Genomic DNA, 17192 nt, shown 5'->3' with positions numbered 1-17192 from the left:
TTGCGCGTAGTGTTACTTGCAGCGTCGTCATGGCCGAGACAGCTCCTGCTGCTGCGCCCGCCGCCGCCCCGGCTCCCGCCGCTAAGACCGCCGCCAAGAAGCCGAAGAAGGCGGCGGGCGGCGCCAAAGCCCGCAAGCCCGCGGGCCCCAGCGTCACCGAGCTGATCACCAAGGCCGTGTCCGCCTCCAAGGAGCGCAAGGGGCTCTCCCTCGCCGCGCTCAAGAAGGTGCTGGCCGCCGGCGGATACGACGTGGAGAAGAACAACAGCCGCATCAAGCTGGGGCTCAAGAGCCTGGTCAACAAGGGCACCCTGGTGCAGACCAAGGGCACCGGCGCCTCGGGCTCTTTCCGCCTCAGTAAGAAGCCGGGAGAGGGTTTGGAGAAAGCTCCCAGGAAAAAGACATCGGCAGCCAAGCCTAAGAAGACAGCAGCTAAGAAACCTGCAGCTGCTGCTAAGAAGCCCAAGAAAGCAGTGGCAGTGAAGAAGAGCCCCAAGAAAGTCAAGAAGCCGGCGGCTGCTGCCACCAAGAAGGCAACGAAGAGCCCCAAGAAGGTGACTAAGGCTGCCAAGCCCAAGAAGGCAGTGGCTGCCAAGAGCCCGGCCAAGGCAAAGGCGGTGAAGCCCAAAGCTGCTAAGCCCAAGGCAGCCAAACCCAAGGCAGCCAAGGCGAAGAAGGCGGCACCCAAGAAGAAGTAAACTCCTGTGGTAGAAAACTCTTGACCCGCTTCTAAATCCAACGGCTCTTTTAAGAGCCACCCAAGATTTCCCAAAAAGAGCTGAAATACCGCTTCGAAGATGTGGGCACTACCCGGGAGAGATGAGAAAACACACTGACGTTTAACATGGAGGTGGGCGGGGCGGGCTACGGGCTGTGGCGGATGCTGCACCCCTGCGCCGCTTAGAAGCAGCGCTGCAGTGGCTTTGAAGCACCCGCGCTGTGTGCGGATCGGCTGCGCGGCCGCGGCTATCACCGCTCACGGGGGGCGCGGCGCGGCCACGCTGGGCGCGGGGAAGTGCGGGCGGTAGGGAAATCACACGGGCATTCCTGTACCGACTGCAGGAGTTCGCGCATCTTTACTTCAGCTGAGCCCATTTTATTTTTAACTTTTTTTTTTTTTTCCGCTCTTTTAATTAAAAAGATAATGAAATCGCAGCTCTTTTACTGAATCTGTTGGTGGCTCTGAAAAGAGCCTTTGGGTTTCTCCACACGCGGTCCTCAGCCTTTTTACTTGGCCTTGGCCTTGTGGCTGTCGGTCTTCTTGGGCAGCAGCACAGCCTGGATGTTGGGCAGCACCCCGCCCTGCGCGATGGTGACCTTGCCCAGCAGCTTGTTGAGCTCCTCGTCGTTGCGGATGGCCAGCTGCAGGTGGCGCGGGATGATGCGCGTCTTCTTGTTGTCGCGGGCCGCGTTGCCCGCCAGCTCCAGGATCTCGGCCGTCAGGTACTCCAGCACGGCCGCCAGGTACACCGGGGCGCCGGCGCCCACCCGCTCCGCGTAGTTGCCCTTGCGCAGCAGCCGGTGCACGCGGCCCACGGGGAACTGCAGCCCGGCCCGCGACGAGCGCGACTTGGCCTTGGCGCGCGCCTTCCCGCCCTGCTTGCCGCGACCCGACATGGCAGAAAGCTCAGATTCTAAAGCGAAGAAAGTGCAGTACTAGCAGCACCCTAACTGCTCCCTCTTATATCCTTTCTCAGTAACGTGAGCGCGATTCGATAGGCTAACAAAGAGTTTTTGCTACATTAGCCAATGGGGACGCGGATCGTATTCTAACCAATGGCAATGAAGTATGGAGAACTATGAGCGGAAAAGCCAGTCTCAGCCAATAGAAACTGAGAGTAAAGGAACCTAATCTGCATACAGGGACTATAAAAGGGGGGCGAACAGAGCTGCTGGGAACGTTCCTGTGGTTGGTTGCTGTGGTGTTTGGATCGTGTTCTGTCACTATGCCTGAGCCGGCCAAATCTGCCCCCGCCCCCAAGAAGGGCTCCAAGAAGGCGGTCACCAAGACCCAGAAGAAGGGCGACAAGAAGCGCAAGAAGAGCCGCAAGGAGAGCTACTCGATCTACGTGTACAAGGTGCTGAAGCAGGTGCACCCCGACACGGGCATCTCCTCCAAAGCCATGGGCATCATGAACTCCTTTGTCAACGACATCTTTGAGCGCATCGCGGGTGAGGCCTCGCGCCTGGCGCACTACAACAAGCGCTCCACCATCACCTCGCGGGAGATCCAGACAGCCGTGCGCCTGCTGCTGCCCGGAGAGCTGGCCAAGCACGCGGTCTCGGAGGGCACCAAGGCGGTCACCAAGTACACCAGCTCCAAGTAGAGCGGTGCGGATTAACTCGATTTTAACCCAAAGGCTCTTTTAAGAGCCACCCACACTTTCAGTAAAGGAGCTAAAGCGCTTAGTAATGATACTTTGTAGTTTTTGTGTCTTCAAAACTGGAAACTAAGTAGAAGAAAAAAGCTATTATGTAGTTATGTTAACTGAGAGCACCTGCTTGCTTTAAACAAAACGTCACTTCATCTAGAGCAGGGCATACTTATCACAGTTACTTAAGTATGTCTTTGGAGTCTAATCAATCTGTCATGATCTGTGGGATGCTGCCAAATAATGCTGATGTTCTCACCTATAACAACTGATGTTTCCTCCACCTGTGTATGGGTGAAAATCGTGTGAGCTGGGCACCGCTAAGGGTTGGACACTGTAAAGATTGCTGTATGATCTTAACAAAGCATTGAAGGGATGGGTGTAAGGAACACCATCAATGTTCTTTCAGCAGAGAGAAAGCAAATAGGGTTACTTCATTGCACTGGCGCCTCGGTACCGTGCAGCACTGCCCGTGGCACAGAGCACACTGTCCCCCACGGCTCCACTTCTCAGTTCTCAGCCCCGCCGCTCCGCGTTGCAGGTCGAAAGATAAACGGGACTGGCATGCAAGAGGAGCTCGCGGGACGCGCAGAAGCCGAGGCGAGCGGACCTGAGCGAGGACTGCACGGCAGTCCCTGGCTCAGGAAGGGGGCAGGGCCAGGTCCGTGAGAGCTGGGCGGTTCTGGGCGCGTTTCCCGTTCTCGGAGAGCGGAGCCTTACCGAGGGCGTAGAAGTAACCCGGCACCGTTCGCACTGCGCGAAGCGGCGGCTGTGACCCACACCTGGAGCGGTGCTACTTGCCCTGAGCCGATAAGCGATTCCTTCACAGCAGCTAATACGGAGGTCTCGGGAGCACGCCGAGAAAAGGAGTTTCTGCCTCCGGCTCTGCTTCTGGTGGGGGGGAGGGGGCAGTAAGGAGAGTCTGAGGCAGGGACAGCGGGACTGCTACACCCCCGTCCCGCTCTACGCCGCTATTCGTGGGGGCGACACTCCGATTTCTCCTTAAGCAGCGGTGGAGCCGGCAACGAAAAAGCCGTTCGTGTTGGGGTGGCTGGCTCAGCGTTGAGAACAGGCGGATTTGGACGAGTCGGGAGGGGGAAGGGCTGGGAGGCTCCAGCTACCAAAGGGGCGGGGCGAGGGGCAGCTTTCCCGCTTGCGAAGCGCGGGCTTTTCGAATGGCCGTCTCGGCCAATGACAGACCTCCTCCCGAGAACGTCCAATCGGCAGCGAGCGTGCGGCTATAAATACCGGCACCTCAAAACGCTTGTTGAACAGTCTTTGAAAGCAAGGGCTGTGTCTTTTTGTGCTGTGCGATGGCCCGCACGAAGCAGACGGCGCGTAAGTCGACAGGCGGGAAGGCGCCCCGCAAGCAGCTGGCCACCAAGGCGGCCCGCAAGAGCGCGCCGGCCACGGGCGGCGTCAAGAAGCCGCACCGCTACCGGCCCGGCACGGTGGCGCTGCGCGAGATCCGGCGCTACCAGAAGTCCACGGAGCTGCTGATCCGCAAGCTGCCTTCCAGCGCCTGAGTGCGCGAGATCGCGCAGGACTTCAAGACCGACCGCCGCTTCCAGAGCTCGGCCGTCATGGCGTGCAGGAGGCCGCGAGGCCTACCTGGTGGGACTCTTCGAGGACACCAACCTGTGCGCCATCCACGCAAGCGCGTCACCATCATGCCCAAGGACATCCAGCTCGCCCGACGCATCCGCGGGGAGCGCGCCTAAGGCTGCTGTCCCTTCACTGCCAAACCCAAAGGCTCTTAAGAGCCACTCCATCTACAATAAAAGGAGCTGTTAACGCTATGTAACTAGGTGTATGAAGTGCTAAACTGCAATTATCTCCTTTTAGTTACTTTGTTTTTCTTGAACCAATTTCAAGTTTCTCACGGGGTGCTGTGCTGTCAGATAAAACTAAGACTAGTTATTAATGGAAACCTGGTTTATTTCACATGCAATACATTTTGTTAAATAAAAGAACCTCGTTTACACACTAGAAGGAAACATGCATTCCTCATACGGAAAGTTCTGTTTTGCAGGTGGGTATCATGAAGATTAATTATGTATGTACCTTGATCACTCCTCCCATGCTATTCAGTGTTAAACAGGATACTTTTTTTAGTGAAGTAATAAGTAACACACGACTACTAAGTTATGAATAAGCAGCTACTAAGTGTATGCAACTGAATATGCGGCTACTAATATGCGACTACTAAGTATACCACATTCAATAAGGCGTTGCATTGATAGTGTTAACAGCTCCTTTTATTGTGCAATAAAAATATTGACATTATTTTCTGCTCTTTGCCTGTATATAAGCATAACAGATAACATAATAAATTTAAGACTTTTTCTGTTGCATTGCAGTGTTACAGCTCGTTTTGTTGTGCATGGAGTGGCTCTTAAAAGAGCCTTTGGGTGATTAAAAGACAAGATTAAAACCAACTTTCGAGTTTTAGTTCTGCTTATGCCCTCTCCCCGCGGATGCGTCGGGCAAGCTGGATGTCCTTGGGCATGATGGTGACGCGCTTGGCGTGGATGGCGCACAGTTGGTGTCCTCGAAGAGCCCCACCAGGTAGGCCTCGCTGGCCTCCTGCAGCGCCATGACGGCCGAGCTCTGGAAGCGCAGGTCGGTCTTGAAGTCCTGCGCGATCTCGCGCACCAGGCGCTGGAAGGGCAGCTTGCGGATCAGCAGCTCCGTGGACTTCTGGTAGCGCCGGATCTCGCGCAGCGCCACCGTGCCGGGCCGGTAGCGGTGCGGCTTCTTGACGCCGCCCGTGGCCGGCGCGCTCTTGCGGGCCGCCTTGGTGGCCAGCTGCTTGCGGGGCGCCTTCCCGCCTGTCGACTTACGCGCCGTCTGCTTCGTGCGGGCCATTGCGAAAGAACCGCACCGGTAAAGGGCAACACCAGGAAATGAGCATCGGTACTGAGCCGTGGGTTATTTATAGTAGATTCGCTCATTCTGATTGGCCAAAACTAACAGGGTGAATCTCATTGGTCGATTCGAAGTTTAAATTAACCGCCTTTGGGACGTACCGCCAGCCGCCGTTTGTCTTTGTTTTCTCTCAGCAGCGACTCGTCCAACACGCTTTTTTCTTTTTTTCTTTTAATTTTTTTAAAACTTTTTTTTTTTTAAGGCTGAAATTTATTCTCCTCTTTCAGGAAAGCAGCCACATACACTCATTTTACAGGCAACAGGCAGCAGATAGCAAAGCATTCAATAGTGTAGAGAATAATAACAAAAGTAAGGGCAAAATATATTTTTCCTTAAGAAAATGCAATAAGTTCTGGGTTTTGTGTGCATACAGAATTGCGACAAGTACATTAACTAAGGGAATGAGGATCGTAGGGCTTTTCATAACTTTTACTTTGAGGATCATCAAGTTTCTAGTAAATATTGAGAAGTGCTGTTTAGGAAGGAGACAAGACTCTTTTCCTCATACATGCAATAGTCGGTGCCGGGGTGACGTTACAGCGTGACCGTGTAACAACAGCGTAGTTTCCCTGTGGGGAAAAGTCCTTGGACGTTTTAACGGGGCAGTGTGAGGAGAGCTCGTTGTTACATTAGTTCCGTGCTCTCAAATACGCATGTGCACATAAATTCCGTCCTCCCTACAAAGCGCCAATCCTTCCAAGTCTGCCATTCCCTCAGCTGCGGTTTCCCTCAGTCTGCAGTAGAAGAGCGAGAAGAAAAAAGAGAATGCGTGAAATTGATTTTAAAGAATCCCACCCGGTAAAGACCCGCAGACGGGACAGGGACTTGAGGCTGCCCGTGAGCTCCCGTCACCAATCGTCGCATCCACCGCAGTTTCCGCCCGTCCTGCCCCGCCATTGGCTGTCTGCAAAGCGCGGGGCGGGGTGGGTAACAGCGCCCATCGCTATTGGTCGGACCGAGATTCGGTACGCCATTGGCCGCTCGGTCTCCGTTTGAACGTCTCCGCCTATCAGAAGCTGGCGGCCGCGAAACGGGGAAGGGATATAAAGGCGCGCGGGCAAGCGCCGGCAGCTGTTGCCAGTCTCGATTCCTACGAAGTTTTTAGCTTTGGTTCTAGTCAGTCTGCCATGTCGGGCCGCGGCAAGCAGGGCGGGAAGGCGCGCGCCAAGGCCAAGTCGCGCTCGTCGCGGGCCGGGCTGCAGTTCCCCGTGGGCCGCGTGCACCGGCTGCTGCGCAAGGGCAACTACGCGGAGCGGGTGGGCGCCGGCGCCCCGGTGTACCTGGCGGCCGTGCTGGAGTACCTGACGGCCGAGATCCTGGAGCTGGCGGGCAACGCGGCCCGCGACAACAAGAAGACGCGCATCATCCCGCGCCACCTGCAGCTGGCCATCCGCAACGACGAGGAGCTCAACAAGCTGCTGGGCAAGGTCACCATCGCGCAGGGCGGGGTGCTGCCCAACATCCAGGCTGTGCTGCTGCCCAAGAAGACCGACAGCCACAAGGCTAAGGCCAAGTGAGCCGGCCCCGAGGAAGCGCGCAGAGTGGCGAAGTGAAACCCAAAGGCTCTTTTCAGAGCCACCCACAGTCTCGTGAAAGAGTTTGGAATGCCCTGACTCGATGAGTGATTGTGTAGTGTGTTGGTTTGGGATGCTCCGTATTGCTGGATGTACGGAGGTATTGGTTGGAGGTTTTCCGTCTGTGCGGTCCTCGCAGTTCCGCCGGAGGGACGCGCTGTGGCCGGGGAACCCCGAGTTTTCCCCCCGGCACCGCTGCTCCGTCCCGACCGCAACCCGGAATGCTGCGTTGAAGCCGCTCCCCGCCTCCCTCCCCAGCGGCAACCGCGGTGGAAGCGGCCGCAGCCGCGGGTGGCCCCACGCGCGTTTTTGCGAAAGCGCGGTAGAAACACTCAATCGGGGGAAAGGAGCGGACACTGCAGGGCCGTAGCACGGGGCCCCGTGTACGCGGGCCTCTGCGGGCGGCCGGAAAAGGAACAGCTGCCTCTTCCCTATTTCTCACCCCCTTACCGTCCCGCGGGGTTTCTTGTCAGGGCTGAACCCTTTCCTGCTCCTCCCTCCTCGGTGTTTGGGTCACGGGGCCCCTTCCTCCCGGCCTTTCGAGTCGCAGGGCCGAAAGGAGGCGTTGGGTTCACCCTGGGTACCCCGACACGTGCCCGACTCGGTCACTAGCAACACGCTTAGAAGTCAGAAGAGCCCTGAAGTGAAGGGCAGCCCGAATGGTGCCCGGTGAGCGCCTGCTTGCGGGGAAACTGAGACAATAGAGCAGCTGCAGGAAAACGGGGACGCCGCCAGGCGCTAGAGCGCTGAGCTACGTAGCTCTGCGGCCCGCACGCAAAAAACGGAATAACTGAAGATACGGTGGGGGAAATGAAGCAAAAAAAATCAATACTACTAAATAAAAGATTAAAGCCCGGCACATCAAATTTGGTGACACAGCCTTTTGTTTGAAAGCAGTGGGCGGCTCTGAAAAGAGCCTTTGGGTTGCTGAATAAGTTTGGGTTGCCGAAATCGAAGACGAGTTTAACCGCCGAAGCCGTAGAGGGTGCGTCCCTGGCGCTTAAGCGCGTAGACTACGTCCATGGCCGTGACCGTCTTCCTCTTGGCGTGCTCGGTGTAGGTGACGGCGTCGCGGATGACGTTCTCCAGGAACACCTTGAGCACGCCGCGCGTCTCCTCGTAGATCAGCCCCGAGATGCGCTTGACGCCGCCGCGCCGCGCCAGGCGCCGGATGGCCGGCTTGGTGATGCCCTGGATGTTGTCACGCAGCACCTTACGGTGGCGCTTGGCGCCCCCCTTGCCGAGCCCCTTCCCGCCTTTGCCTCTGCCAGACATCCTGATAGCCTCAGGTCTCCGATGCGAATGGGGAGCGGGTGCTGCGCGCGCTGATGTTATGGTGTATAGTCGGACCTGATTGAAAGCAGGGGCGGGGCCGGGGCGCTGGTGGGAGTGGTACTTCATCCACCTCCCTGGTGGGCGGGGCCTTTGCCTTTCGCCGCCCTGTGACACCGCCCAGGGCCTCAGCCTGGTTCGCCTGCCCCCTCCCGCCTCCTCCCTTAGGTTCCCTTTCCCAGCATCTCTCGGTCTTCTGGGGAGGCGGTGCTCCGCCTTCATTCCTCTCCAAATCTGTCTCGATGAGTGTTATTGGTTTTGTTTGGTTGGTTTTGGTAGTAAAATGGTCTGTTGAAAGAGTTTATTGCTCTTATTTTTCACCTTTCTATGTTATTTTTATGTTTAATTAAGGTTTATGTTGGATACCTTTGTTTTTTGTATCCAGTATTTTTAATTTTGAGGGAGTTTTGTGAATTTTATTGTACTTTTTTTTTTTTTTTTTCAAAATCTCCCAAATGAAGTGACAGAGAGGCCAACCCATTGTACTTTTTAGGCAGTGTAGTCTTAAAAAAACGACAAGTTTGCTTTGTATGGAATTATGGCTATGGTCTGATTTCATATTGCACTGAGAAAATCTCCAGGAGTTCTGATTTCTAAGTCATATATTGCCTGAATTACTCAATTTTTAGTAGAATCTAATAACCAGGTGTTTGCTTTAAATAATTTCATGGTTACATGACCCCTTCTTTTTAAGAAATAAAGTTGCTGATTTTTGTGGACTGTGATGGAGGTGTCACTTGTCCCTATTTATTGCACGCACTGTTTTTCACATGGGTACTTATTACAAATAATAACCTGCTCACTAATTTAGGTACATACTCATAATGAGCGCTACTCACTGAAAACAGTTTTTGGTGTACATGCACACACCTCTAAATCATCAAGTCCTGAGCTCTGCTTGCCTCATAAATGAAGGCAGCATGTAAAAACAACAACAATCTTGGGCCTGTTTTCATGTACACAGTGTGCATCCTAAGAGCAGTCCCTGGGAGATCACTTCCCACTGAGCCACTGTGTTTCCAGGTGACAGTTTCTCTGAAATACTGCATTCAAAACACGCTGTGTTAGGCAAGTGTGGGATGGCCTTTTTCCTCCAATCTGTTGACGCAGCTTTTTGTATTCATGCCATGATGATACTTGTTTGCATCTGCCCCTGTCCCTGCATATGTGACAATGCTACAATACTTTGATACATGTGACCCTGAGAGAATTAACTTGGGGTGACCGCCATGGACTTATGCTCACGTATTGTATGCACTTTGAAGCATCAACAAACCCAGTTTTGAGTCTTTATCTCAGACCAGAGAGAAGTGCGAATGTTCTAGGATGTATCCAACCCACTAGCTTTATATTTCTGTTGCCCTCTTTTTCTTTTTTTTTTTTTTGTTTTGTTTTAATAACCAATATATACAAATTAAAACAGCTTTGTTACATACATTAACTATATTATGTATTTTGTATCCTGTTCAAGACAACATTCCTCTTTGTTCAACATGATTCTCAGACTGTAGCATCACTGTCATGATGAGCATTATCAGCATAGAGCTGGAGAAGACCCTTTATTTTCTTTCCTGTGTCTGAAGTGTTGTTTAAGATTAAGTCAAATGGCATTCTGGTCATGCTTGAAAAGGTTATATGTCCATGTAGATCACTGTTACTAATCGGATGAAAGTTAGTCATACCCATCAAAGGTGGCTACTTCAGCTGTGTACATACATGAGGTGCCTCCATGACTGCAAAGATCTGACATCATTCTGACTGGATAGGCACTTTATTTTCTTCCATGATTTCCTTTCACCAGTGTACAGTACCAGTGACAACATGTCTCTGTTGCTCTGACACAACTACATGACTCTGAAAATCAGTCATCACAACAGGCAAAGCCTACCTCAGTGTCTGCTGGTTGCCCTCTCCAGGCTTCTTTTTGTAGCTCAAGGGGCTGTGAGATCAGCAATGTTCCAGTACGGAGAGAGTGACTGCAATCCCAATGCACACATCAGTATCCAGAGACAGAGGAATGCCCATCAAAATGAAAGGCTAAGGGAGGTATTCCTGAACCCTAGCAAACCTTTCTCTCACTCACACTGGCATTTGGTTCTGGCTCAGTTGTAGTGACTCCAAGAGGGAAGGTCTGTAAGTGATGAGATCTAAAAACAGAATGCTGAGGTCATTTCCCCCAGCATCTTGTAGCTTGCATGTTTTATATAAGGCATCTCTCGGTTGAGCCATGAAGACTCTTGATTTTTCTCTGTCCTTGCCATTCCCTCCCTGTTAGGCATATTCTCCTCACTTTTCTTCAGCCACAAGGAAAGGGTTACACTGTGCTCATTGCTACTTCATCCCACTTTATCTGGATGAAAGAAATAGTGTTTTCCAGATTTTGAAACACACAGACGGGACACTTAAATGCATATAGTTGGGACCCTCCTTGACTGAAGGGATATACTCCATACAGTCTCCCATTTGCTCAGCTTCCACCCTCACCATTACTGTTCCTCAGCCTTTTGTAATTTGTCACTCTAAATCACATTCTGAAGTATGAGAAATGGGAGATGCTATACCCAGAGAAAGTGGTCAATGAATGCGGGAGAAAAATCCACTTGAGCGTCTCCAGTTCAAGACAACCCCTCTGACTTGGGGTGTACCTATGCAACAAACCACCAGGAGCTAAGGGATCATTTTGATGAGAGATATCAGTTACTGCACTTCTTTTTCATGGCCTCTGTTACCAATGGTATGCTGGCTCAGAGGAAAGTTTCATGTGAACAACTCAGTTCTTACAGTGTTGTGATCATAAGTCTATCCAGAATCCATGAAAAAGGGCAGAAGAATCTCAAGGCTGCCTTGCTCACCTTGCCCATTCATTTCTCTCACTTACCATTCAGGCTGAGCCCATCGACTGCAGAATCATGTTTTACTGTTAAGACGCATGTTCTGCCTCTATTCCTTGTGAGTCCGCAATACTGAAGTGAAGGAGCACAAGCAAGTGTCTCCCTCTCCCTCCCAACTCAGGGGGAAGGAAAAGACAGAAGCACAGAGCTAAAATAACTTTCAAGAATCACCATGTTAAAAGAACAAGCGCACCTTGTAAACAAAAAAGATAATAAACTTAAAAATAATTGGTTTTAAGTACAAGAATGCTCTCCTCCTTTAATTTTTTATTTTTTGGTTTTTTATTTCTTATTCTTTCTTACCTTAGTGCCAAATGCAAACAAATATTTCTGGCCTTATGTGGCGATGTGGCTTACAGCAGGAACCCTCGCAATCCTTTTTATGCACTCAAGCATGCCAAGGCCTCTTTCTTCTAAAGAATTAATAGAGCAAGCAGCAACTATACACCTTCCTCCACTTAGGTTTTGGTATCACTATTTAGCTTAAATCATTTTTGTGTTTTTTTTCTTTATCTCTTTTCCTGCACCTCCCCATCCCTACCTCCTCCCACCAGAAAATGCTTATCTAAATGAACAGGCATTACATCTGAATGCTTAACATCAGAATTTGGGTGATCAGCAGCCCCTCTTCTCAACAGCTGTGTGATTTTGTGACTATGTTTCCTTCCTTTCAGGTGCCTCCTATTGTAATTTGGGTAAATCCAAACACCCAAATGGCTTCTCTTTGCTTACTGCCTCCATAGAGATGGACACAGCTGAGTCCCGCTCCAACCTGCTCAATGCTGGACTTGTTTGTTGCTCTTTTGGTCAAATGTAAAGTGTTACTGGTTTCTAAACTCAGACAGCACACAAATGAGGCTTGTTATTCTGCTCCTCATTTCATGCATAAATCAACCACAGTTTCATTGCTTTTTCAGTGTTAAAAACAGAAAGAAACAACCCACTAAAAAAGCCCCATGTCAGGAAGGTGAAGGTTTAGGCCTAATACATTTGACTTTTCCAGACTAGTGTGCATACAGTATGTTGCAGGCAAGATACATGAAATCACAGTGTACTGGGCCTTGGACATGTTCACACTGTGCATGTATCCCTACATGCCTATGATGCCCTGTTCCTGAGTTCCTAACAGTCTGACAGCAGTGCTGAATGGCTGCTCTCATTTGCTAGCTGTGGGGATACAGGAGCTCCAGCCCTTCCTACTGGTGTCCATGGTAGTCTGGGTGACCTCTTAACTTCCTATGTGCCCCTCTGGCAGCAGCACATAGTTTGCACAGCTGGGAAGCACATGCTGCAAAATCATCAGCTATGGCACTGAATACCTCTTCAAAACCATTTAGCTAGATTCTAAGGGAAGAAAGCCTATGTTGCTGGCATCCAGGTGCCACAGGTACTTAATGATACTCCTGCTCTAGAATGGAGACACAAAGCCTCATCTGGAGCCAGGAACTGTTTGACCCCCACACTTCCCAATAAACCACAGTGTACGACAGCGCTTTGGCCCTCAGTGGTGGCAAGTGCCCAGCCTGCATCGTGTTTGGGTGCCGCTGTCACTGGTTGTATGACAAAAGAAAAAAAGTGACAAAAAATCATACCTCATCATCACATCAGCACCTGGAGTGGCTCCAGCCAGACAAATCACAATATCATAGAATCATTATGGTTGGAAAGTCACTAAGATCATCTAGTTCAATCATTAGTCCATCAACCCCATGACCACTAAGCCATGTCTTGTGGACTATGGACCTGCTAAACAGCCACCCCTTGGTTTGTTGAACACGACTCTGAATGGAAATGGGGGAGCATCTAGATCACGTTGCACCCTACCAGCACCAATGCAGCTCTTACAGCACCCACAGGGAGCAAGGCACACGGGTAGAAAAGGGTGGAGAGCAGAAAGTGTGCAGAAATGCCAGGGGGTTGTGGGGTGGAAGAGCGGGTTGCTCAGCATTGCTCTGTGTGGGCTGCTTGCTGCTGAGAGCAGTCTGGTTTCAGTGCTGCTGGAGAGACTGCTCTGAAGGGACAGGAGGTGGCACATTTTCTTGGTGGTATTTACTGATATTAAATGTGGGTGGAAGAGAGGCACTGTCAATCCATGTGGAAAGGACTTCTGGGTGAAGCCACAATTGTTCAAGCTTCTGTTAATCTTGCTTACCTGTCACAGACTTGCCTCAAGGCCTGATGTTCTCAGTCTCTGGCTGATGGCTACATTCAAAGCATGCCAGGATGGTCCAGAAGACATTTTGTCAAATGCCTTAGTTTAGTTTTAGAAGACCGAAGTACTTTAAGACAATGATAAATCTGTGCTTTGGTAGGTGACTGATATAACATTTCCTCGACTGTCTGTGAGAAAAGTAAAACTGTGTTAACATAGTCAAAAGTGTGTGAGGGTCCTCTATGACATGGAGCATAGTGCATCTTTTCTCCCTTGCATCAGGGAAAACCTTTGATTCCAGAAGTTTTGCTGCTTATTTTCCCTTCCCTGTGAAGGACATTCTTCCCAGTACCTCCACTGCCATATCTGTATCTATTTGGATTGTAAGTTTTCAGTTCCAAAAGGACACAGCATGGTGATGATGAAGGGAGGCCTCAATAAGTGCCCCATCCTTTAACTAAGAGTACAGGGAGGAGTGTACAACATTCCATGAAGCTGAATCTGCAGGGACAGTCACCCACTGCCCTACCCTCCTTATCCTGTCCATTGCAGATGCTTACCTGTACACTGACTTAAAAAGCTCTCGATTGCCTCATTACATTTAGGAGTCTTAACAACATCAGCAGCAACACTGATATAATGTAGGCAAAGAAATGCGACGAGTTTGTAGCTCCGTAGGTACCACTTTAAAATTGCTTAGCTAAGGGTTAAAAGTTGTTTAACTGTGCTGGCTGGTTTGTGCACAAGAGTTATTACATTTGTAACTTGCATAAGGATGAAGTCACCAAGGGCAAGTTAGACATGGGTGTAACATTGTAATAGGAGTGTAATCACCATTGCAGGGAGTATCTGTACCTCATACCCCAGGAACATGTACATGGGAAAGCAGAACATAAGGACCCTTACCTAAATCTCTCTGGAAATTGTTGTTGGAGGAAAGAGAGGGGCCAAGCTGCTCAGACACACCCACTGTTGTTCTTCCAGCCGCCTGCAAAGAACTGATCAAAGCACTCTACTTTGGTGGTAGAGCAGCCCATTAACCATGCTTGTGTGGTTAGCTCTCATGCTAATGCTTCCTAACAAAATTGCTTGAAGAACAACTGCTGTGTTGCCTTGCCTTGCTGCACACATACCTAAATATAACCCAGAGCTCATTTTCTGTGGAACAAGTACTGGCAGGTCCTGAGACAGAGATGGGAATGTCTGATATCTTTCAGGTGCTGCACCATCCCATGGCTGTGGTTCATTTCTCCTTCCTTATGCCAGGAGGTCTGAACAGGAAAATGAAAAAGTTGGAAAGAGCTGGGCATCTGGAGGGAAGAGACTTGCAGTGTTCAGATAGCAATCGTGCAGGTTTGTAATGTACTGAGGCATGCTGAGCTGCCCAGAAGGTGGGAAGAACTGAAGTCATTCAGATGTAGCAGATATTACAGTGATCCTCTCTCCAACAGTATCTTTGGAGATTCTGATATCATTCTCTTCCTCTTTTAATGAGTGAGGAAGTCTACCTCCCTCCAGTCTCCTCTTTGGGAAAACCAAAATGCACGCCAGAGTCAATACAGTGCTTTCTTGCTAAAGTATTCCTGTGATGAACGATGACTAAAATGTCTAAGATGCCAAAAATACAATTATTTCCTTTTCAGACCTGCTCACCTAGAGGTGAAACTGTCATTCTTGCCTTCTTTATAATCCCTCACCACCTTTCCTCCTTGGCTTCCTGCATATCTCTGTTCCTTCCTCCTTATCAGTTCTGACTGTGGATCAAACTCTTTTTCAAGCTGTCAGATGTACCTTAACTTTCCAAAATGTTGGTCCTGCACGTTTTTCTTTCATGTGAAGAAGACAACATTCCTAGTATCAATTCTGCACGCTAAAGTTGTTTCCTATCTTTACTGCAGACCTATTAGAAAAGAAAGGGCAGAACTTCTCCTCCTGTATTGAAATTTCTGAAGTCACTTCAATTTCAGAGCAATAACCTGTAACTGTTGCAGATGAGAAGCTGATGTACGCACTATTGGCTTCTTCTATTGAGAATGTAAGAGGATAGGAAGTGCTGGGAGAAAAGCTGAGAGATCCCCCAACTGGGATGGCGACCATTTTAACCACCTCCATTTCAGCTACCAGTAAACATGAATCAGCTTTCCTGTCACGGGCGTGTCACTTGTGATCTACACTTCTCCTCTGTCTTGATGTGCTGTGAAACGTCCCTCTGGGTGCTAAATGTCACCTCAAAATCCTGCTATGCATTGCCCTGTGTAATCAAGTCACTGCAGCATCTTATTCAGTGATTTATGGGCACAAGTTAAGAAAAACATTTATTTTTTACTTCACTTTTGACAACTCATGAAGATATATCTTCAATATCCACAGTCACACTGATATATTTCATTCTTATGTCCTTACCTTACGTTGCATAATTTTTACAAACAATATTCTGAAAGCTCCAGTTGGATTTACACTTCTCTCCATCATCTCCCTCTTGTAGAGCTCAGATGCACTTTTTCCTGCAACCTTATATTAGCCCTATATTAGCCTTATATTTTCCTCTTCTAGGACACAATTTTGTTTTACTTTTCATTTTTTTAATCTCTATAGCATTTATTCATGACTTTTGTACTCAGTTAAACTGAGGAAAACAAACATGTTTAGTGTTGCCATTACAGAGGCTGTAAATAAAACAGTGAGGTGGAAATAGGATCGCATTAACTTACAACTGTACGTTCATATAATCTGAAATTCTGGTTGTTAATAATCTGCATAAATTCAGTGATTACATTACACGTTGGATCTGGTTATACGAAAGAAAACAACAGGGCAAGGTTGATGTGTAATATTTGTGTTTTTCCTAAGGAACCATTAAAGTCAACAGATAATAGATTTCTTTATAATCAGGTACAGATTCTGAAAAAAAATATATATTCCAGAGCTTCATTCTTGTCAGCAGATTTCATTACCTTCAACCAGATATCAGTATTGATTGAATTCTTCCTGGTTCTTACGGACGAACTATGGCCTACCACTCCCCTAACTGAAACCCAGGTTATCATAAAGAGCTCTGCTTCTTGTCAAGAAAACAGTTCCTCCTTTCTGTGAATGTAAAATGCAGGAGAAATAATTAAATGCACTTTTTCTTTTTTCATCAAATGGGGTTTTCTGCTCTTCATTTTGTCTTTTGCTTTTCTGACAAGAAGACACTGCATTGGCTTTATTGAATTGTTTTGTCTGTGTAAGAGGTTTATATTTTCTTTTTAAACAAAGGTAATTTTGTGTTCAGTGTTATAACTATCACAGAAAAGACAACAAGATTATACTCTCTGGGCAGTAAGAGCAGAAGTACATTAAGTGCTACATTAGGCCATCCACAGCTTAAATGACCAAAGAGAGAGAGACAGACAAAAGTAATATCGTTAAATATAACCAGAAGTTTAGAAGGCTGCTTTAGTTTAGAAAGCTGCAGTTTGGTAACAAGGGGTACCAGGAGATTGTTTAGTGGAAATAGAAACACAACATGGAAAAAAAAGAACTATTGATTTACTTAATAACTGGTACAGAAATTCACATGGAAAACAAACAAAGGAAAAAAGCACAAGGCAGCAGGGGAAGTATGCCTTGTCTCTAGTGAAATTCCAGGACGACAAAACAAAACAACTACATCTTTATGAATTCACGGGCATTAACAAATTGTTTACAGCTCTATAATAATTGCAATGGGAGGTGGTAGGCGACACTATTTCGATAGAGTTTAGCGTTTTAGGAGGTAAAACACATGGCCAAAGGAACCGGTTCTTAATCCATATTCAGGGCTCAGAGAGGAGCTTGTGTTACTTCCTCCTCTTCAAAATCAATTTAAACTGTCAAAATAGCTTTAAATCGTCAGATTTCGATTTTAATCGCAAGAAAACCCTCTAAAGAATAAGATACGGTGGTTGCTGAAACATTTCTG

The 17192-nt window shown here is 48.9% G+C and overlaps 5 protein-coding genes and 1 pseudogene across 5 annotated transcripts; 4 read left to right on the top strand and 2 right to left on the bottom strand.

Annotated features, from left to right (window-relative positions):
- On the top strand, positions 1-1155 carry LOC107312531 (histone H1.11R). The gene has a single exon (XM_015860050.2). It carries the CDS (start codon positions 30-32, stop codon positions 696-698), a length of 669 nt encoding a protein of 222 aa, XP_015715536.1. The 5' UTR covers positions 1-29; the 3' UTR covers positions 699-1155.
- On the bottom strand, positions 1122-1668 carry LOC107312539 (histone H2A-IV). The gene has a single exon (XM_015860064.2). The coding sequence runs from the start codon at positions 1615-1617 to the stop codon at positions 1228-1230; it is 390 nt and encodes a 129-aa protein (XP_015715550.1). The 5' UTR covers positions 1618-1668; the 3' UTR covers positions 1122-1227.
- Positions 1669-1759: 91 nt separating this feature from the next.
- On the top strand, positions 1760-2418 carry LOC107312555 (histone H2B 1/2/3/4/6). Its single transcript, XM_015860088.2, has one exon. It carries the CDS (start codon positions 1947-1949, stop codon positions 2325-2327), a length of 381 nt encoding a protein of 126 aa, XP_015715574.1. The 5' UTR covers positions 1760-1946; the 3' UTR covers positions 2328-2418.
- A 132-nt stretch (positions 2419-2550) lies between these two features.
- LOC107312561 lies at positions 2551-4380 on the top strand (annotated as a pseudogene).
- A 227-nt stretch (positions 4381-4607) lies between these two features.
- Positions 4608-8443, bottom strand: LOC107312569. Its single transcript, XM_015860111.2, has 2 exons — positions 7858-8443; positions 4608-5278 (listed from the first exon to the last, which is right to left on the bottom strand). The coding sequence occupies exons 1-2, from the start codon at positions 8426-8428 to the stop codon at positions 4821-4823; spliced, it is 1029 nt and encodes a 342-aa protein (XP_015715597.2). The 5' UTR covers positions 8429-8443; the 3' UTR covers positions 4608-4820.
- On the top strand, positions 6370-6918 carry LOC107312548 (histone H2A-IV). Its single transcript, XM_015860076.2, has one exon. It carries the CDS (start codon positions 6428-6430, stop codon positions 6815-6817), a length of 390 nt encoding a protein of 129 aa, XP_015715562.1. The 5' UTR covers positions 6370-6427; the 3' UTR covers positions 6818-6918.
- Positions 8444-17192: the final 8749 nt, after the last annotated feature.

This window comes from Coturnix japonica, chromosome 1 (genome assembly GCF_001577835.2).
Source record: "Coturnix japonica isolate 7356 chromosome 1, Coturnix japonica 2.1, whole genome shotgun sequence".
NCBI lineage: Eukaryota > Metazoa > Chordata > Aves > Galliformes > Phasianidae > Coturnix > Coturnix japonica.
Note: the sequence above shows the minus strand (reverse complement) of the source record. Positions and strands in the feature narration are given on the sequence as shown.